This window comes from Phoenix dactylifera, unplaced genomic scaffold, assembly GCF_009389715.1.
Source record: "Phoenix dactylifera cultivar Barhee BC4 unplaced genomic scaffold, palm_55x_up_171113_PBpolish2nd_filt_p 000190F, whole genome shotgun sequence".
Lineage (NCBI taxonomy): Eukaryota > Viridiplantae > Streptophyta > Magnoliopsida > Arecales > Arecaceae > Phoenix > Phoenix dactylifera.
In genome coordinates, this window is record NW_024067717.1 from 601,096 (window position 1) to 623,534 (window position 22,439).

The 22,439-nt window shown below is 37.2% G+C and overlaps 1 protein-coding gene across 1 annotated transcript; it reads left to right on the forward strand.

The window, feature by feature from the left end:
* Positions 1–4,440: 4,440 nt before the first annotated feature.
* LOC103723546 (aspartic proteinase-like protein 1) lies at positions 4,441–22,278 on the forward strand. The gene is made up of 10 exons (XM_039117228.1): positions 4,441–5,022; positions 9,605–9,740; positions 13,691–13,944; positions 14,063–14,290; positions 15,164–15,302; positions 15,380–15,450; positions 15,540–15,639; positions 20,424–20,487; positions 20,585–20,656; positions 21,905–22,278. Exons 1-10 carry the CDS (start codon positions 4,733–4,735, stop codon positions 22,135–22,137), a joined length of 1,587 nt encoding a protein of 528 aa, XP_038973156.1. The 5' UTR covers positions 4,441–4,732; the 3' UTR covers positions 22,138–22,278.
* Positions 22,279–22,439: the final 161 nt, after the last annotated feature.

Below are 22,439 nucleotides of genomic sequence, written 5' to 3' on the forward strand. Positions count from 1 at the left end.
ATATTAGCACGATGCAAGTCTTGTTATATTTATTTCATTGGCTATTTGCACATATAATTGTTATACCCCAGATCCGAGCATGATATGATCGTGCTACAATAAAATATTGCTCACAATAAGATGAAGCCTCCAATAAAAAAATAATAAAATCAACCTAATTTTATTTTTTAAATAAAAAGAAGCGGGTATAAAGCATCTAAATTCAATATTTAAATATTTAAGACCACGTAACCCAAACTTTATAGTCATAGCTTTCAACCATGCTTCAAGCTATATTTTTCATTCTTTATTCATTTATTCTTTTCCACTTCTAGTAATCTTAATTATCTGGAAAAAAAAACATAAAAAGACAAATGAGTTTTGCAGTTTATTAAGTAACCATGCACCACCTTATTGAATGAAGCATAAAATTTTATATTGTAAAATAAAATATTTCATAAATATAATAACAAACTGTGTCGTAGCAAACAAATCATGCAAGTTCGTAAAGCTACAAGTATAATTTAAAATATTCATAATCATTAAATGTTTGCTATTTATCCATACTTTCAATTAAAATAGTGCTAACATATTTTTTATGCTACAGTCACTATAACCCGTGACAAGGTTGTCTTCATGATCGACAAGATATCATAATTCGTATTTGTTACCAATTTTAACCTATTGGCAGAAGGCCGTTTTCGTTAAATGCTAGCTCTAGGATGTCGATGGCTTTTATTTTTAGGGATGGTCATCGCAATCTCAGAGCTCAAAACATCTTATATTTTTTAAAAATATATTTTCTTAAATCTTACATGAATAAGATGCTAAATAGTTTTATAGAGTTTGTGATCCATAAATAATCTTTAACAATAAAACTATCATAAAATTATTTTCCGTAAATCAACTATTTTCGTAAAAGTTCATAATTCCTAATTAGATCATGTATGTATTATCTTTATAGAAAAATGCATTTTTTTTCTAATTTTAGAAATCATTCATACATAAGTATCCATGAGACAATGATATAAAAATATGGATCATAAAACAATCATATAATTTCAAATTGCAAAGCCAATCATATGAATATAATTTATATTTTTATAGTCCATGGAAATTGACCAATAATTCGAAAATTAGTAAAGTTTGTGCTAGATCACTTACTTCTGTTCGTCCAAAGATCACTAGGTTCAGTTGAGCAAATCCACTGCACCTATCGGAACTGTTTGATAAGAATAAATTACTTGCTATTCACTATTTAAAAAATCTAAATATAAATTTAAAAACTCTAAGGAATCCGAAATGGACTTAAGCAGGTTTCAAGTTCTGACTGGGTAAATCGGTCTAGGATCTACAAATCAAGTAGAGAGAGAAAAGTTGAACCAAGGATAGGATCTCTCTCTCAATTTTTTTTTATTTAATTTTCTCTCTTTCTTTTTTTTCTATGTGAGGACTCGTGCGAATGTGTATTTAATCCCGCATTCGTTATTCGCCGAAAAAATCTTGGGTTCTTATACAGGATCAAGAAACTTAAAAATACCTTTCGGCTAGCCTTTTTAGGTGGGGTCTTGAGTTGTTACAAATGATATCAGAGTGGATCCAACCCATGACTTATGTGGACTAGGAGATACTACAGTAGGGATCAATTGGGGTTGATCGTAGTGCTTGTGATTAAATTTAAATAGAGTTGAACCTTTAGCCTAACGAGGACACTAGGGCTTAAATAGGAGGAGTATCAGGACTTGAACAAGAGAGTATGTGAGGACCCGTGTGGGTGTGTATTTAGTCCCATATTGGTTATTCGCCGAGAAGATTTTGGGTGTTTATACAGGACCAAGGATCCCAAAAGAAAATATTTTCTAGCTAGTCTTTTTAAGTGAGATCTTGAGTTGTTACCATTGGTATAAGAGCAAATCCGATCTATGGCCATGTGAACTAGGAGATACTATAGCATGAACTCATTAAGGCCGATCACGGGCCAATTGTGGTATTTATAATTAGATTTGAATGGATTGGAACTTTTAGCTTGACGAGGACGTTAAGATTTAAATGGAGGAAGCATATGAGGATCTATGCATGCGTGTGTTTAGTCCGCATCTATTATTCATCGGAAATATTTTGGGTACTTATACAAGACTAAGGAACTCAAAAAATATATTTGAACTAGTCTTTTTCGGTAATGTCCTAGTTGTTACAATATTACATATAATCTAAAGGATAGATGATATCATCCTTTTGCTCCGCTAAAGATTAGAGAAGAGAAAGCTAATGTCATTTCTTTACCATTTTTAAAAGAGTCAAATTTATCAAATTTATTCTTTCAATGGAAAGATGGTTAATCCAAGATGCTAGTTCTTTTGAGAGAGGTGCCGCATAGATTAAACCTAGTTAATTTTTAAATTGGATGCCACTCTCATCATTTCAACTAATGGTCATTATATTGAAACAATAATTATTATATAATAGTGATTGTTATTCAATCTTTTCATTGATTATTTGTTTAAATATCATTAATGCCAGTCTTACGCTTGCATGAAAAAAGTGATAGGTTGATTGCTACTTATGAGTCTGTGACATGCATGGTAAATGAATGTTAGAGCGCCTTCTATTTTACATAACCACAATACCACACCAAAGTACTTGGAGAAGCAAGGATCCACATTTTATTCATCCTTAGGCAGTTAGCATAAGAATTGATGGACATTTTTTTAGTTGTTTATATTTCTAAAAGAACTAGGGTCAAAGGAAGTCCGTCAAAAGCCCAACATCTATCGTTAGTATTGCACAATAATGACTTTATCAACTTAACTAGTTGAGCACAAGGATGACTCAATGCATTTTGGAGCTTAAGACGAACTCATTAAGAGGCTTTTTTTTTTAATAATTTTTTTTAATAAGTACAAAATACTTTAAAAAATTTATTTAAAAATAAGTGCATTGGAGACTCAATGAGCAGAAGCTATTTTTTTGGGGGTTGGGGTCCTAAGCGACTGCCTCAATCATTTAAGAATCGAGCCGGCTCTGGTTGAGCATCAGCAACATCAATTTACTTATTCATAAATATTTAAAGTTTAGTTTATAAAAATAATAACAAATAATACTGACTCAGAGTGCAATATTATAATTACATAACTCCATAAATCCATGGTCACTGAAGGAAGAGAAATTCTGGAATTAAAAAACTAGGAATATATTTATCTATACATAAAATAAATAAATTTAGACCCTATAAAATTCTAGATATTCATCCCATCCACTTCGGAATAGCAGCCATTCCCAATTGCTACCATACACCCTTGAGCGAGCAGTCACTCGCCTGGCGCGTGAGGGATAAAAGGAAACCAAAAAGACGCCTAAGGGTGCAGAGTGGAGACCAACCGTCCTCAGATGGGCCCACCTCCGAACCCGGGACACGCTTTTCTGACACGTCGACTCCGGACTAACCACGCGTCCTTCTTCCACAGCACCTCGGACACCGCCAAGACTCTCCGGGTCCCACCATCACTGACACGCGTCTCGATAGCATCGCGCCTCCGAAAAGAGACCACGAATTGAGACCGCACTCTCGTTTCAACGGACGCGATCGAAGGAAGGTTCTGGTGGTCCCTCCTTCGGACTCGTGCTGTGGCTCTAATCCTGACAAATTACGAAATCAAGTTCAAGACCTCCACTTTTTCAGTTATTCTGTCTCGGGTACCGTAAAGGCGTCCGTTGTAAAAGTATCACAGTTGACGTTTCCTAACGCCGTTATCTTACCACGGCGGTCCCCCACGGAAAGAATAGCATTATGAGACCTCGCAAGGGCATACAGCTGGGTTTTTTTCATAAACTTATAATTCCCAGTATAATATTATATATTATTGCTCAAATATTAAAATTTTAAAATCCTAAATTCCAAAATTTGAATTGATGCATGCTTGAATTTAAAAAATATCTTTACATTTCATTGTTGAAATAGATTTAACATTAACTAATATTTTGATAGTTGTCATGTCAATGTTTTGTTGAAATCGAGAACAAAGAGTAAGATAACAATTAAAATAATTTTATTATTAGTTTCAAAAAAGATGAAGAGTTGAGCTAAGGCCGTAAAAGTATATCAAAAATTACAAAATATAAAAAAATAAATTTATTCTAAATATTTAGAAAATAGTTAAATAGTTATGATGATTACCATAGTTATGTAGACTAAAATAGTTCTATAGTTATAAAATACTATAACTATAAAATCAAAATATAATTAAGATTATTATTTTAAATTATATAAATAAAAGTTTTGAGAATTTTTTTTAATAATCTCAAATTTTTTATTAAATTTTTTTTTTCTCGTGATTGACTCAAAATTAAATGAGCTACCAACAGTAACGGCTACATCCGTTATCTTTTCAAAAACTATGTATTTGTAAAATACAAACTGGCAGGAGGTTATTTGAGAAAATCTAAACGAAAACAGCGATCTTCTCCTTTTTCTGTGAGCTCAGCGCAGAAAGGAGCAGAAAAAGAAAAGCTCTCACTCCATTCCACGCAGTGGCCGCTGGAGCAACCACCCCCCACCGTTTGTTCCCCAAACCCTCGATCTCTCTACCCCCAAACCCTAGCTCCACTCCCCCCCACCTCTCAGATCCCACCTCCGCCCCGGATCTAGCCCCAAGCGACTTCCCTCGCCGGCGGCGGCCCCTTCCGCCGCTCTCACCGCCTTCCGGGACCCTAGATCCGCCCATTCCGGCTCCCGCCCCTCAGATCCGTCGCCTTCATGGCAGCATTCTCGTTCCTCGCCGCGCTGCTCGCTGCAAGCTTTCTGGTGTGGAGCTCCCACTCGCTGACGCTGTCCTCGAGGCTGGTCCACCGCTTCTCCGACGAGGCCGGGGTCGCTGCCGCCTCCCGTGGCGGCGGCCAGTGGCCCGACCGGAGGAGCGCGGAGTACTATCAGGTGCTGGCACGGAGCGACATCCAGCGGCAGAAGCGGCTGCTCGGGTCTCGCTACCAGACGCTGTTCCCCTCCGAGGGGAGCGAGACCTTCAACCTCGGGAATGACTTCGGCTGGTGTGTAGAAATTTCGCTTCTTTTAGTTTTTTTTCCTTTTATTGTATTCCATTTCCATGAGTTATATTTCTCTCTGTTCTTTTAATTCACAAGGTAAAAGCGACTTGGAGGCACTGCTGTATTTCATGGAGCTGGATTTTTAGTGTTTATGCTCTTGGTTTGATGTCAATGTAATTTGAATTGTTAGATGTGGCACTAGTCAAGGGCGATTCCTTTATAAGATGTCTTCTAGGGTAATAGACTGGGCGTTACACTTAAAGGACTTAATTTTTGTACATATTCTGATGTTTGGATTGCAGACCTGCATTGTATCAAAATGTGAAGACAGCTATGAAGAAAGTTTGTCTTTGGTTTTTTACTCTTCTCTCGTAAAATGAATGGGGACTTTATAGGCAACTAATAAATGTTTGTGTTGATTTTACCATATTTATGGGATCATGAGGACTTGTGCAGGTATGTGTTTAGTCCTATATCACCTGTGCACTAGGAAGGTCTTGGGTATTTATAGAAGAGAGAGGAATTCAAATAACACTTTCTAGCCAACTTTTTTAGGTGAGGTCCTAGATCATTGCAAATGGTATTAGATTGGACCCGGCTCATGGCCCATGTGGATTAAGGAACACTACAGCACGGGCCATTTTGTGCCGATCACGGACCGATATGGTATTTGTAATTGCTTTTTGACCTTTAGCTTGGCGAAGACATCAGGGCTTAATGGAAAAAGTTTGTGAGGGCTATTGTGAGTGTGGATTTAGTCCCACATCAATTATATGCTAGGAACATCTTGTGTATTTATATAGGGTCAAGAAACTTAAATAACACCTTTTGACTAGTATTAGTGAGGTCTTGGGTCGTTACAAAGCACAAAGATTTTTTTGCCTTGAGTTTGAAGACTTTCTACTTGGATATGCTTTTCTGGGAGCTTAGTTTTATTCAATAATGTGTTTGGAGGATTGTCGATATGGAGTTCTTGTAGGGAGTATGGCCCTAGCACTCTTAGGAGGACGCTTCTAATTGGTGCTCCTTGAGGGGAATTATATGATGGTGGATGTTGTCTTCTCCTTGGGCATACATGGATAAGAATGAGTTTTAAGGGATCAGCATTTTATCATTTTTGATTGACAAGCATCACAACTAGCTCATTCAAAAATATCCCAGAATAGTAGTTTGACAACCATCAAGATAGTAAAAGAGAAACATACATAGAAGATATGATCCCGACAAGGGTATGCATGAGAGTGTCCACTTTTTAAGGCTCAAGTATGAACTTGTGCCAAACAATGCTGACACTTGGACAAGCATAATTGGAGATCTCCGTTTTGTACTTGTCATCCTTCCAACCACAACCTGCATGCTGTTCTAGGTTACCATTTTTTAGTTTTTAGTTGGCTTGAGAATAGATTTCAAGCAAATTTATTTGCCTCCACATCCGTAGGAAATTGCCTAATGCAAGCATGGGACATCATAGGGTCCTACTGACATTTTCATTAAATATGATGTTGCTCTTCATGGTTGTTGCATCCTTAATAAGAAATTAATTGCCTGTTTACTCCTCCAAGATCCTACTTTTAGGAGCTCTTTTGGCAGGTTTTACTAAGACTGGCTCAACAATTCCCTAAATACATGTCTTATGAGAAGTCTTGTTTATTTGCCTTTTTATAAAACTTGTTTTGGACCATTTCACATGTTATAAAACAAGAAACATGAGTTTTTGAGAAACCGACCTTCCCTTCTTTTTCATAGTACCCTTGACAATAAATTGAGGTCTATTATTATCCTTTCTACTAAAACTTATGGGCAATCAAACAGCCCCTTGAAAAAGTTCTTACTCGTTAGAATCATTGACGGGGTAGATAGCACCCTGAAGCTCTCACAAGATGGCAGTGCAATTTATATATATTTTGTTGTAATGTATAATTTTTTAAGTATCTTTCTTGGAAACCAAGGTGGATGTTGGAAAAGTTCAAGCAACATTTGTGCATAGCACTTGCTTATGAAGATTATCTTGCCCTATTATATAATTAGGATATTTGATAGATTTTGGGTATTCTTTTTTTTTTTTGGGAAATTAAAAAAGACAACTATCGCTTTTGTTGTGTTCATGTTTTTAAAGGAAAGCTTTGGTTTAAGAGTATGGAAGCCAAGTGATGTAGGAGCACTTGAGGCATGGTCTATGAAGGCATAGGTGGACCTAAGGAAGGGTTAGATAAAAGTTTAGGTCAAGGAATCACTCCTAATAGCCAAGGTCTACTGTGCTGGTACCGAGCACAGTATTGATTGCTTGACAGCACGAGTCGATACGGGTTGTGCTGGACCCATACCGAGAGAGGAAGCCTGCCGGAGCTGGAGAAGGAGAAGAGAAAGAGAGAGTGAGTGAGGGAGGGAGGGAGAAGGAGCGGCGGCTGTAGCCTCGACCTCTACCTCCCCTGCGGCCTCCGCCGGTACCTCACGGCCCTCCGCTAGTGTCCGTTGTTGCTCCTTCTCCCTCCCTCTCCTGCTTGCTCTCTCCTTCCCTTATTCTTCTTCGGCGCCGATAGCGAACCGTTTTCAAAGCAGGAACTGTATTGGTAAGCCACCGGTACAGCTCGGAATGGGCAGAACTATTCGGTTCGGGACGGTTCCGCATTCCTTGCTAATAGCTAGAATCTTCAGCCTAGCATATTGCACCCCCTTCAGAATTGTCTCAGAATCTCAAACCTGCACTTGCATCATAAGCACTTCTTTATAAAAATTGTTGCTAAAATATCTCCTTATTCACACTTGCATCCTCGATTGCACTTGCTCCTGAATCTCGCAACTAAGAAATCACCTTGCTGTCCTGTTACAGAAAACATGATACAAAACATGTCTTTTACCTATTGTTAAAAGTTATAAAGGTCAAGAAATTTTTGTTTTAGGCTTTTAGAAGAGAGGTCCTATGAACAGGTTTCTAATGGTAATCGGTCAATGGGTGGTTGACTGTAATAGTCATAGTATTGTAACAGAATTTTGGGTTGGAGAAGTTATGCCAGAAAGTTAAGAGGAAAGGCACGTTTTTGAAACATTGAAAATGTATGTCCTATTAGTATAAATCTGAAATATTATGAGTGAAGGCAAGCTTAGCCAGCAAAAATCTTTCATTAAATAATTCATGTCTTATTTTACAAGTGAAATAGGGCTTGTGGAAACCAAGTATCCAATCTCTAACAGAGAGTCAAAATCTTTTTAAATTGCAAAATGCAGAATCTTACAGCACGATATATAAAGATGCCTAAAACATTAAAAAACCAAATCCTATCAACTTCATGACTTACCTAAAGTAGAATTTTTCACACTAGTGCTACTTAAAACAGGATTTAAAGCTTCTTTAAAATTTTCCCAAATAAAAGTTCTGAAAATACAATAAAATCTGGGGTAACTAGTTTCTTTTTTGTCCATCACCAGGGGGGCAGCTGTGGGATTTTAGATATCAATCGTGTGCATTTTGTATCAAAGTGTTTTTGCCCAAAAAGAATTTCTGTAATCTTCCCACTTGTTTTGTTCTTCTCCTTCTTTTGTTTGCTCATGCTTCTCTTTTATGATTCCTTTCTTACTTTCTCTAGCCCCTCTTTCCTCTTTGCTCTCATTTTCTTTTGTTTTTTTCCTTTCTTTCCATTCATAGTCAGCTGCAGTTAGTTTCTGCTCAATGAATTTCTGCTTATATAATTTTGAATGTGATGACTTATTTTGGACCTCAGTTTGGTTCTTCTTTTTCCTCTTAGTACTACAATTTGATCCTGTATTAGGGTGGTATATCCTACCAGGTTTCATCTCTGGTTGCTGCCAACTGACCTAAATCCTCTACAAGTCCTAACTCTTTTCTGAATAAGATCTCAGACCTTCTCTTAGTTGGTCATGCGAGGAGCATCTCCATCAATACTTTGTGTAGCTCTTGCACTCTAATGTTGCTGCGCACCTTATGCTTTTTGGTTTGATCATGCAGCAAGTCCAACATTGTTCTACATTTCACTTTATCTAACATCCTAAAAATCCTTTTTTTGCTGTGCATTCTAAAACATGAAGCATTGTATGCTATATTACTGCTATCAATGAGTTTGTCTTTACACATGGAGGCTCTAGTCTTTTAGCAGCATTCTGGAAACACCTCTTCAACTCATCAACTCGTGTCTCATACTAGAATCTTCTTATTTGCTCTTTTTTTTCCATATAATATGTTCAAAATAACAAAGATATCAAAAAGAATCACATTGGGGCTTGTAATATCCATCAATTTTGATTACGATAACATTTTTTTCTAAATTGTTTTGCACAGAAGCATGGTCATTTTCCTCACTTACATCACACTTAATATTGTTTAAGAGCTCTTGCATTGTGTTTGAAATTTTTCGTGCTGCTTATTTGTTCTGTTCTATTCATTGATTCTAGTTTTATATCCCTTTATCATTTCTTGTATCTTGAGAAGCATGTATCAGTTCATCATATTGCCTGATCTTACATTTGGAGCATCTGTTTGCCCTTCTCATTAATTCTGAACATTTCTTCATTATCAGCATTAAAATTGATTGTTTGACAGAAATCTTAATGTTTATATTTTATTGAACAGGTTACATTATACGTGGATTGATATAGGGACACCCAATGTTTCATTTCTTGTGGCATTGGATGCTGGAAGTGACTTGCTTTGGGTTCCCTGTGATTGCATACAGTGTGCTCCTTTGTCTGGCTATCATAGTAGTTTGGTAGGCCTATCATATTTGCTATGACATCCTATTGTAATCACAAAGGATGTTAATTTTTATCCTAAGCTTTTATGTTTTACCTTTATTGTTATTGCTTGATCTTGCATCTGTTGCTTTTTAATTTCCTAACTTCCATCTTGTGCATTTTAATCCACTTTCTGATTTTTTTCGAATGAACTATGATATCAGAATTTGTGAGATTCATCTTTGCTCGTTTTTAGATTTGAAACACCAAGTCGTGACCTATGTATGATTTATGACCACCTTTTTTTATTCTCTCAAGTATAAAAGAATTTTAAATCAAAAGAGGATAAAAATATGAGGGGAATATATATTATGTTGATATCTAGATGATTAAAAAGAACCCATCATATACAGGGAACGACCGAGGATGCTATAAAACACGTTGTTGGAAGCACTGTGCCATATGAAGGAGTCCAAAGCATACAATAAGCAATAGAAAATCTTTAGTCCAGGAAAAGTTTTTAAAACCTAGTGCAGGGACCTGAAAATTCTTGGCCAGGGTGGGATGGTACCTTTCCGATGGTTAGGGCGGTTTGGCATCCTGGTGAATCACTAGGATGTTAATTGTTATTGTTTTGGGTGATTTTGTCTGTCATATTTAGGATCAGAATATGTTTTTTGAGCCCATGATTAGGTTAATGCCACCAATATTGGTATGGGACCGGTGCTTTGAAACAAAATGAGAAAAACTACTATGAGCTCTTCCTCTCTCCTTCCTCTCCTTCCTCTTTTCCTCTCTCTTGCATAAAAAATAGGAGACAAACTCTCTCTCTCTTCACCATGTCCTAGCTCTATTCCAATTTGCACTGGCTGATGATTGGTCCCAAACTCCCAATAGGTACAAATTGAGACAAACCGAGATACCAAGGTTGATATGGACCTAGGTCCCGTAACTATACTGGGACCTAGTCTTTTACCAATCTAATGCAGGTCGGCTAGGAAGTCTGGGACCAATCCCTAAATCCATGCTTCCAAGCATGTAATACCCAAGAACAATCAATGCTACTTGATATTAAAATGAAACTCCATACCCTTGAATTGTTTATTGCAGTCTGCGGGAAGTCCATCAAAACCTTGGTCCATAAGGAGACTTCTAGTTAATGAGGCCTTCTTACACTAATGCAAAAAGTTTCAAACCTTTTTATCCCTTAATGCTGAACATGCCATGTGAATTGGCAACACAGCAAAATGTGGAGATAATCTTGTCCATTGGGTCAGATGATTGGCATTTACGGACTATGTTTAATAACCTTTATGTAAAACTATTGTAGGAAAGTATATGACCTACGATATCTACATGAAGACTATGATTTTGAATGTAGTTGCAAAATCCCACACCCTATTCTTTCTAGCACATTTGGTATTACTTGCAAGAAAGCTATCTCTTAAGTTCCTCATTTGCCTTTAAATTTCAGCCCAAAGATTAAAGTGCCAGCTTAGCTGGTCCATGCTACTTGGCACATGTTGTGTTAGGCTTCAATTATCATGTGGAATGGCTATGAGCTAGTATGTACATGTGTATTGTGGCCTGGCATGAAGCTAATACATGGACACTTAAACGTGAATGGTTTGTAGTACCTATGCCAGCATGACCGGTACAGTGTTGGTACAGGTAGGTTTGTGGTGCTAAGACTTAGTATGCCCTTCGTATTGAGTACTAATTTGCTATCAGTGGGTACAGCACGCACAAACCTAGCGGTATGGTCCGAAACAACGAACCATGCTTAAAACATAATTTCAGCCTTAAAGCATATCCTTAAAAATCTATGATATTATATTAAATAGCGAAGAACAGATAGGATTTCTTGTTCTGAGCCTTAGTTGCCAAAATTGGAGTGGGAGTGGGTGTCGGTGTGGGGAAGCAGATATTTTAGAAACACTTTCAGTAAATAAGAGATTAGGAAATGAATGCGGGTTCAAGATCCTGGGATGATCTCGAAGCATGTGCATTACCCTAGGTAGAAGACTCCAACTACTAAATTTTGATCCTTTTAAACTACCCTATAACATGTTCACAAAAATTCAGACTAGCTCTTATGAAATTTTGCTTCCACTCAATCTGTCTTCATCCAAAACGAGTCCTTTCAAAAATTTGTTTAAAGGCAAGTTCGTTCTATGATCATATGGTTTTTCCTATTTTGGAAGTGGGAAACAAACTTAATCACCTCTTTCATTTGTATGCCTTCACATTGTTTAGAAACTGTTGGAATTGGATCTTAGATAATGGATAGCCTTACCCAAAGAAATGATTGTTCTAGATTTTTCCTTTAGCTAAATTTGTAGGGGCGTATAAATGTTTTTAAAATGATTATAGAAACTTATAGTTCTGAAGTCACTAAAACCATTATCAGTTTTGTTTGTAGGAAAGGTGCAAAGTAACATACGCACATCCAATTGGAGTGTAAGATTAAAATATTCAAAAATGCTGCTAACCTCACTCTCCACAATAATTCAGGCCCTGTTAAACAATATGATTGAGAAATGTCAGGGTCTAGCACTTGTCCATATTTATGTTAATACTTGTTCAGTATGATCACATACTCATTTAAGAGTCAGTAAATTTTCTTTTAAATCAATCATCCAGTAAAATACATGTTGACATTGATAAGCTCTTCAGTCCTTAGTTTGTACCTTATTTCACTCTCAAAAAGCACAAAGTACCTTCTAAGATCTCTTCCTTTATTTTGTTCCCTGTTTCCTTCAATCTCTTTGCTAACTAGGATGCTTCTGTCTTTGAATTATGAAGTGTCTATGTTTCTGGACACTTAGACATGACATGGCACCGAAACTTCATGTCATTTGGAAATTAAGAGTAGCTTGCTTATATCATGCAAAAGTGTTGGCACTTGGCGCAGTTTTTGGTGTGTATGGTTAATTGACATTTTAAGCAAGATGTGTAATTTTAATGCTCATCTTTTTCAAGAGCTAGACAAATAATTCTAAAGAGTTTTGATAATTATAGTGAATTTTCTGATTTGAGGTTAAAGTGTTGGACTTTGGGATGCTTGGATGCTTGGCAAGGTGCCAAATATCTAGGTAACACTCGTTAAATGTTCTGCTATTGATCAGCCTAGATTTTTACCTCTGTAACTCTTGGTCATGACTCATTTCTTTTACTCTAGTTTCAACCAATGATTTTAGAAATAGTACTTGTCCAATTAGATTATGAATCTCAGCAGTTCAAGCAGGTCTACCCTTAGCATCCACCATATCCTCTTTTGGTAGGCATTGCTGCTGGTGCTTCAAAAAGATTATCTTTGAAAACAATGTGTTGACCCCATCTGCCTTCCCATCTCAATATCTAGCATCCCCCTGAGATAAGATATATGTGCACCTTCAATATTCCTGATGCAGAGGATTTTCAGGACTAGTCCTGGCGGCAAACTGGAAAATGACAACTATATATTCGTCAGATGCATATGATTGCTAGGCTTTTCCATTTCAATTGGCTTATTTCTGCCCCCTGAATAAAGAGTGGTTTGCTAAGCAAGGGGATTCTACCAATCAATTCTTTCACATGCCTAGTTATCCCTGCCATTATTGCATCATTTGTACATAAATTTATTTTTTGGAAGGTTATTACCGTTGGGAGGAAAGTACTTGAAATTGATTGTCTATTAATTTACTTTTATTTTGCTCTTGATTTTGAAGGATTTGATATTAATTTGCAGCTCTAAATTGGTAATTGACTGGAGATGGTTGTCAAGGGTACATGGTTGTTTTTGCATGAATGTGTATCTTCTTTTTATATTACCTGAAATAGAATCTGTGGCATGCTAGCTTGGTCAGCATTATGTCCTAGTACTTTTGCCTTTATAAACGTTAAAAGAGGTGGCTAGTCTGCTAAAATTTGGCAGCAGGTTAGCACTTATTTCCGATGATTGATTGGCAGGTGCTCCCTGGTATATGGAGCATCTATTGTGCAGGATAAAGATCTAGGTATGCAGGATAAAGATCTAGGTATGTATAGTCCAGCTGAATCAAGAACCAGCAGGCATGTCTCTTGCAGTCATGAGCTTTGTGCTTTGGGTTCTAGCTGCAATAGTCCGAAGCAGCCTTGCCCTTATAATATCAACTACTCCTCGGAAAATACATCCAGTTCAGGATTGCTGATTGAGGATACACTGTACATGGCATCCAATGAGGACCGCAGACCTATACAGACTTCAGTCATTATAGGGTGGGCTGTAGTTATTTATATTTCCAATGTCTATGGCTGAGGTTGTTTCTTGTTTATATTTATAAGTTTAACTTTCATATGATTCCTTCACTGAAGCTATTTTTATTTTTGAATGCAGTTGTGGTAAGAGGCAAAGTGGTGGTTATTTGGATGGAATTGCTCCTGATGGCCTTCTTGGTTTGGGATTTGGGGAAATTTCGGTTCCAAGCTTCCTTGCAAGATCTGGATTGGTGCGAAATTCTTTCTCATTATGCTTTCAAGAAGAAGATTCTGGGCGAATTTACTTTGGGGATCAGGGGGTTGCCACCCAACAGTCTACTCCATTTATTCCTTCCAATGGGAAATAGTAAGTTCTTTTGAAGGCTGGCATATGATTCTAAACCATTCAGTGTTTTTGTCATTATGCATTCTTGCTTATATTTTAAATTTATTATCTATTTTTCAGGGATGGCATGCATATGGTTAAGCAAATGTTCATTCATTCATTCTTCTTTTTCTTCCCCATATATTGGTGAATGTTGTCATTTTCTACAAATATGAAGAGGCCAATGCAGTTTAAGTCAAATTAAGAAGTCTTTTTCTTGCATAAGCAGAAATATTGATGCCATCGGATTGTATGCCATTTACTAAATGATGGTTATTAATGCTCAGTTGCTTTTAATTTGGAATAGCTGATTGCAAGGAACAAACAAGGATAAATTGGATGTCTGACATATTATTCAGCTTACTTCCTATGTGCATTTAACCATACCAAGACAAAATTGTTAAGAAAATAATGAAATTTGCAATGATGGATCCTGCTGAATGCCATTGACTAAAATGAACATATATACATATGCATGCCAGAAATAAATTTAATTAATTCATCCTGATGGGCAAATGCCCTATGTAGGTGTTAAAGTAGCTAAGTAGAAATTACTATATTGTTGAATCTTTCCTTAGAATCACCTGTCAGCATTTTTACGGAGAAATGTGGTGGGAATACCACCTTCCAGGTTTGGACTTGGAACCACCCACCAACATGTGCACTGAGGTGGGAGGCGTCAAACAACAGACCGAAGTCCTATTGGTTGAATTACCTGTTGTGTTTGGGAGGTGTCATACAACATACTCAAGTCCTATTGGCTGAATCACCTGTTGTGTTACAACTACTTTATGCATCACTTGCTGTAGTTTTCCTTTTCATGGTCTTGATTTTTAGTTTTGGCATTTGGTTCAGTATTACTTACATTGTCGAGGCGGAAAGTTTTTGCATTGGATCTCGATGTCTTGGGAAAAACATCTTCCATTCACTAGTCGACAGCGGCACATCATTCACCTTTCTCCCTGACAATATTTATAAGAAAGTCACTACAGAGGTAATTTTTGCTTCCTGAGTGTAATTTTATGGGTTCCTTATGTTGCATAAGGAATTAACTTCTCTAAAATTTTGTAGTTCGACAGGCAAGTTAATGCTCCGAGGCTTGCTTACAATGTTTCTCCTTGGGAGTACTGCTACAAAGCCAGGTGAATCTCTAAGTAGTCATAGTGAAATAGCAAATTTGCTGCGTTTGGTTGAATCCATTCCCACTGAGTTCTTCTGCTTGTGATAACAGTCCTCTTGAGATGCCTGTGGTACCAACTGTGACTTTAATTTTTGCTGTCAACAAGAGTTTCGTGGCTAATAGTCCTGTTTATCACATTTATGGAGAAGAGGTGTGTTATACTTGTTTTTTAGCTTGCTATTTTAAACTTCTACCATTACCTTATTACTGGATGGATATTCTGCATAAAGGTCTGTTATCATGCTAAAAGTTTCCAGTAAAATGTAATGCATACACGTAGAATAATTTTAGTTCTTCTACCTTTTACAAGATTTGAAGATGTAACTATTGATGGTATCGCTTGCAAGGTGCCTAATGAAACAATTATTGAACATGACAATAATTTTGCTAATGTTGTAAATGTTATATTATCTGATGTGTGTTTCTGTAGGTGCGTGTGCATGCATGCACATTCTTAAAATAAAGCTGTCAAGAGAATAATTTAGTTAAGTAAGCTCATAATTGATCAATTTGTTTATTACTGATGCTATCCATCTACTAAATGGAAGATTGGAAACCAAGATATACTAAAATTAGCAGCTATTTTTGGTGCTCTAATCTGTTATAAAATTTAGATGTCAGTAATTAATTAACATATAATATTTTGTTTCTTGAAAGGTTTGAATTTGCTTTCATGCAACTTGGCAAGCCTGGGAGTAACCAGGAAAGATATCAAGGCACTAGCAATCTTACAAACAATATAGAAGTGCAGACCAAGAAAGTAAACATGTGTTGTTACTCATTCTATTTCACCTGTTGTTCTAACTGTCTTGAGCTCTTAGGTGTCTCAAGGCTGTTCTGCTTGTCATTGCTTTACAGATGCCTAAAAAGATGTGGGTAAAAGTAAACATGTGTCCATGTTAAAAGTGGACCTGTATTGAGTTTAGCTGCTAATGTGAAGCATGAGTAAGTTCTTTCTTCTCACCATCGGATGGGCTCGACTTCTGCTGCTGTTTTTTGTACAACTATACTGTTCACAATCATCATGTCATCAGTGACATTTTGTTAAGTAGGCCATTAGAGTGATACCTTCAAAACAATGAGAAATACCACATCCTATACCAAGAAATAGTGTCCTGATGCAGCAAGTCCACAATCGGATGTCTGGATGTGTATAGTTTTAAACTTTGTCCTCTGGTATATACTGCTTTGATATTTCTCAATTCTCATTTCTTTCAAACGCCTCTCCAAGATGGCATATGGGACAGTCCTAAATGAGGGCATCCCAATGCACAAGGTTCCTGCCACTGTGTGGTTTAGATGCAGCCTTATCCTTGCATGCTGAGAGGCTTGTTTCTGTGTTTCAACCTGTGACCTCCTTAGAATAGAGCAAACTTACTGTTGCACAAGGCCCACCCTCCTTCCTGTGGGACAATCCTAGTAAGTTGGAATATGATTTCTGGGTCATCCTTGGTTATTGACAAATTCCACACAAAGTTCGGATGTCAATGCATTACGAGACATCATCACAGCCCTTTATCATCATTCTCATTCTCTACAATTTAGTTAATCTTATCAATCTCCTGAATGTCTGAGCTTCACTGTTCTTGTCCTGACCGGTGCCTTGCATAGTACATTGTATGTATGTTATAAAAACTGACCACTCATGTTCATTAGCATTCATCATCTCTTTTAATAATCCATTTGTTCAACTGGGGCTTCTATATTCTAGTCTGGCTTGATGGGTTCAACGAGTTTCGACATCTTTTCCCTACTCTTAGTTTGTGACTTTTCTGATTATGGCAGAAACCACCTGCTTCAGCATCAATTTTGATATTCCTCAAATACTAGATAAAGGGTTGTACCCCCAAAAAATACTAGATTAAGGGTTGAGAATGTATCCTGCAAATTTTGTCCTGGAGAAACAAGGTACAATCTAGTGCATGCATTTATTTACTCATGAAAATCTCCACAGACGATTTAAATTACACAAGTCCTTACTGACCATTTGTATGTTCTGGGAGTTGCTTGTTTCACCTGTTATCTCTTTGTTCCAGAATTTTGTCTTTGCCTATGATAAGTTTATTGAATGACAAGTTACAGTCTACACTCTTAAGAAAATTTTGCATTTAAATTTATTGTTATTATTTGTTATCCTTAGGATGTATACTAGGCCCTATCATGTTTCTACTGGCACATGCTAGAATCCACGTCCGTAATTGGTAATATGATGTCATATTAGTTCGATGTTGGTGTTGGAAAACCGTGCATGCTGCAGAAAATTAAAACCGCAGCGGAAGATGCATGCACGGTCCGTTCATCTCATGAACGAATTAAAGACCGTTCGTAGATAGATTAAGATTAATACATTAGAGAAAGATCGTATCTTCATCTTGTGCGGGTAGATGTTCACCGCCATCTGATGATTGTGGTTTTCTTGAAAGGCTCGCTTAAAGCCGTACACGTGTTTGGCCTCTACGGATATCCACACGAGGAAGAGAACCGATCCAAGCGTCTAGATCTCACCGGGGTGCTAGCTTTCTTGCAGAGATCACTTTTGATGGTTGAAGCCCTCTCTTTTCAATCAACTCTTTGATTGCTTTGAGAGGAAGAAGGATAAGATGAAGAGGCCACGCTCCTCTTCTTTTCTTTTTCCTTGCGGAAGAACAAGAGGGAGAGAGGAGGGCCGCACGCACCAAGAGAGAAGAGGGGGTTCAGCCATGAGAGAGAAAAAAAAACCCAAGGATGAGGCCGCTGGCCCTCCTCTTTTCTTTCTCTAATGAACAGTCTAGATTGCTCCAAAAAGCCCTAGCCTTTTATCTCATGCACGCCCCTTCTCTCAATTGGTTTCACGCCACCCTTTTAGGAAATAAGGAGGGGCGCACGCCCCTCATTTCTTTTCTTGCGTGAATCCTCCTAAGGAGGATTAGGTGGCTACAAAGAGTCCTTGTCCAGTAAGGACTCTTAATCCTTATCCATTGGATCAAAAATCAATTAGGACTTTAGGAGTCCTACTCCAAGTAGGACTTTTATAATTTTTCAGTCCTAATCTAATTAGAATTTTAGGAGCCCTACTCCAAGTAGGACTCTTATAATTTGCAGTCCTAATCTAATTAGGACTCTAGGAGTTCTACTCCAAGTAGGACTCTTAAACTTTATCTAATAAGGTCAAGTCCAATTTAATTAAGTTCAATTGATTCAATCAAATTGCAATCCCATTTCAATTATTCCTTTTTCAACTCACTAACTCTTAGTGGATTAAACCAATTATCAATCAAATTGACAATCATGAACTATTGTGATTCCAAATCACAATCCAACCATCAGATCGGTCCGTACCTCTTTTGTGTGTGATCTCATAGGTTCTATTCTGTCTGGTAGTAAGACATATTGTGATCCCTATCACAATATCATTGAAACTCCTTTCAATGGGTTGGAACAATTCCAACTCATCTCATCATGGATTATTGACCATCACGATAATCTCTGAGTCTCACTATCGACCAGGAACACTTAACAGCATGTAGTGGCAACCTAGCAAAATGGAATAGATGAACCTCTAGGTGCAGTTATCGTATGATACAATCCTATCGTGGATTCCTACAAGATGGAGGTTATGGATAACTCGTCAAACCCCATCGTCTGTCATATATCAAGATTTATTTGACTTTAGTTCGAGAGAAAAACTCTTTTTTCATTGTACATACTGCTCCGGCCGAAGTCTTTCGAACTCAGTGTCATAAATCACATAGGACCACTCCTTATCTGCCAAGGTCCATAGATTCCTTGTAGGTGCACACTCTACTCCTACAGTGAACCTACTGCAGCCAATCTGCACCACAATGACCTATATGGCTAGAGACTATGTATACGTGCAATTAAACTACAGCAACTTCATTGTGAATAGCCGAAGCACCGCAGGTCAAAGGACCAGTCATACTACTGCAGCATCAAGTAAGTCATTGATGAATGGATAGATATTCAAGTGACTTCTTGCTTTGGTCATGCTCAGTACCTTTATTCTCTAACAAGCACTTGCATTATTACTCCAATGTCCCTACACTGTGGACTCGAGACTCGTCCATCCAAAAGAAAGCGATCTGTGCACCAATCTCATCGGATTAATTACCGTCCTCGTGATGATCCATCGATCAGGAGCATTTAGGAATTAATCACCAATGACACATGGCTCAAAATTTCAACTCTTGAGAATATGTATCATCTTATTAATTCCTTGGACGATTCATGGACACATACACAACATGAATGAAAAAGATGCCCAAAATTATTAAATAATAACAAAGTCAAGTACAAAACTATTTTGTATAATAAATAATGTGTCAGCCAGATTGGCTTCTAGGGCATACATCTAATAGCTGGTCGGTCACTGTCTTTTACCTTTAGCTTATAAACCGTTTAGATCATATACACAAAGCCTCATTTCATTCTGAGCCTTTGGAAACATTATAATGGTGGCAAAGCATGTGATGGCTGGCCATGAGGGTACCTTTTGGCCAACTTGATCTCCTGTGAGACCGAATTGTCAAATTCATTCTTCTTTAATCTTTGAAATTTAGATTGCTGAACTTTGACCTTGCATTCTGACAGGTTAAACCTTATGTGTCTGGTAATTCTTTTCTCATTTAGATTTCATTTTTGGAGTTTTAAGTCCAAAGTTAACAAATTAGTATGTTAGTTAATGAACTTTTTTCTTAGATTGTTTGATGTTTGTTGCCTGCACATGCTTCATCCTAGATTGCTGTTGTTCTATGGTAATTATGATGCACACAGTTGCCTTCACAAAATTTGAGCATTACATGTGGAAAGAAATTGATTTCCAAATATTGAACTTGTCAAATCTCCATCATTCAGCCTCTATGCAGCTTCTAAATTCCTTTTTCTCTATGTGTGAATATACAATTGGAGATAAGATATGAGACGATGATGCTGTTGCAGGGAAATCTTGCTGGATTTTGCTTAGCTCTACAATCAACAGCAGATAGCATGGGGATTATTGGACGTGAGCAGTCCTTCGACTACACAAATTGGTTTTGGTTTTTGTTCTGTAAACACATTTCATTTCTATTAATAACTCAGTTCCAACTTTGTGCATGCAGAGAATCTTATGACAGGATACCGTATGGTTTTTGATAGAGAGAATTTAAAACTAGGATGGTCACAATCCAATTGTAAGACTTTCTTTTCGCTTCATTACAATTATTAGTAAAATCCTTATCCTTTCATTTCTAGTCATGTTCATAAGTTTGGTTCTGTTTCTTATGACCCATTATGGACACTACCTCCTCCCCATTCCTTCCTCTGCTTCTTTCTTTCTTTCTTTCTTTTTTCTTTTTCTTTTTTTTTTGGTCGTGTTTTTTTTTTATAGTTTTTTAGGGGAGTAGGGGGATTGATATTGTACCAAAAGTATTTTTTGTCACATGCATTTTATTCATGCCCATTGAAGACTTTGATTATTTTAGGTCTCATCTTCTGTGCCATAATTCTCTCTAGCGTTGCATGGGCATGGATACAAGAATTGGATCAGACACATCCAAAAGTTTGACTCAACAAGAGGAAAAGAAAGAGATATAGGGATACCTAAAAATAATTTTCACTAAAATTTGTGTAAATAGTATACATGAAAAAGTTAAAAGATTTTTATCTGCTAAAGTCTTCCATATGCATGTTTCTCAACAAACTTCCGAATTAAGTAAGAATTTGAGAAAAATGATATTTTGCAAGGTTATTTTAATGCATGCATTCTTGATCAATCTTAAAAAGGATGAAAGATTATTTTTAATTTTATCAGTGGATCAAACTCATTATTGGAGGAACCCTGCTCCTTACCAAATTTTAAAGCTGCAATAAAAAGATTTGATGAGCATTCCAAGTGTCTGACATAAAAATGATTCAGATATGTATCTGATATGGATTCTAGGAGTTGAATTTGATTGTCTGGGTAATATAGCTTCACTTCTACACCCTTATATGATTGAACAAAACAAGTCATGCTTTATTGCTCATTGTCTAAATTAGTGCCTAAATACTTGGTCGACTGCCATTATAGGAAGTGACAGCATTCTCTTCCTCCTTTTCATTGTTCAGACTTCATTTGGTATCAAAACCCTACAATATGTCAAGTTACAATGAACATTCAGTTCTGCAATTTTTCCTTTAAGGTGCATGAATTCTTTTGTACTGTCGAAAAGGTTTAAGGCTTGTGGTTTGATTTCGGAACTGGCTCCATCTTTTATGTGGGGTGTTGTTGGAATGTCCTTGATCAGTGGCTAAAGGCCATGGATTAAGGGCTGCAGAACTTGGCTCCCCGGGAGTGATGGAATCCCATCATCATATAGTATTAGAATGCATTGAAAAATGACTCTAGACAATGTTACGAATTCAAATGTCACTCGTATTCTTGTCTTCTGCATGGACAGGTCAAGATCTTGACAACAGCAGGCCTGTACATTTGACGCCACCACCGCAAAATAGGCCTGAGAATCCATTGCCAACAGATCAGCAGCAGAGTACCCCCAGAGGCCGGGCAGTTGCACCGGCAGTTGCTGGTAGGACTCCACCCACCAATCCATCAGCAGCATCACCACTGGTGGTCGCCCAGTACTGTTTGTTGTTACTAGTGACTCAGGTTGCTGTCATGTTTATTGGATGACAGTCTTTGGTATATAAATATATATATATAGTCATGTAAATCTGCATCCTTTAGCAGTCTTTCCTTTTATCCAATGTGGTTTTTTCTCATCATTTGTTGTTTTTGGCTGGTATTTAGTAAATCCTGCATCTTTCTATTCTATTCCTACTGTCGTGCTCTCCCATCCATCTTTGATGGTTCCCATTTAGTCTAGATGTTACTACAGGTGCTTCTGCTGGTCATTCCGGTGATATTTTTCATTCTTGGTTCTTAAATTTGACAAGATTACACTCAGATGCTGTCTTTTACGTAGTAACTGACGA

What these genes read in the sequence shown, in the direction of transcription:
- LOC103723546 (XM_039117228.1), top strand. Translation starts at nt 4,733, where the DNA reads ATGGCAGCATTCTCGTTCCTCGCCGCGCTGCTCGCTGCAAGCTTTCTG. An exon ending in CTCGGGAATGACTTCGGCTG is followed by an intron (nt 5,023 to 9,604) that starts GTGTGTAGAAAT and finishes TTTATTGAACAG; the next exon opens with GTTACATTATACGTGGATTG. An exon ending in ATTCCTTCCAATGGGAAATA is followed by an intron (nt 14,291 to 15,163) that starts GTAAGTTCTTTT and finishes CATTTGGTTCAG; the next exon opens with TATTACTTACATTGTCGAGG.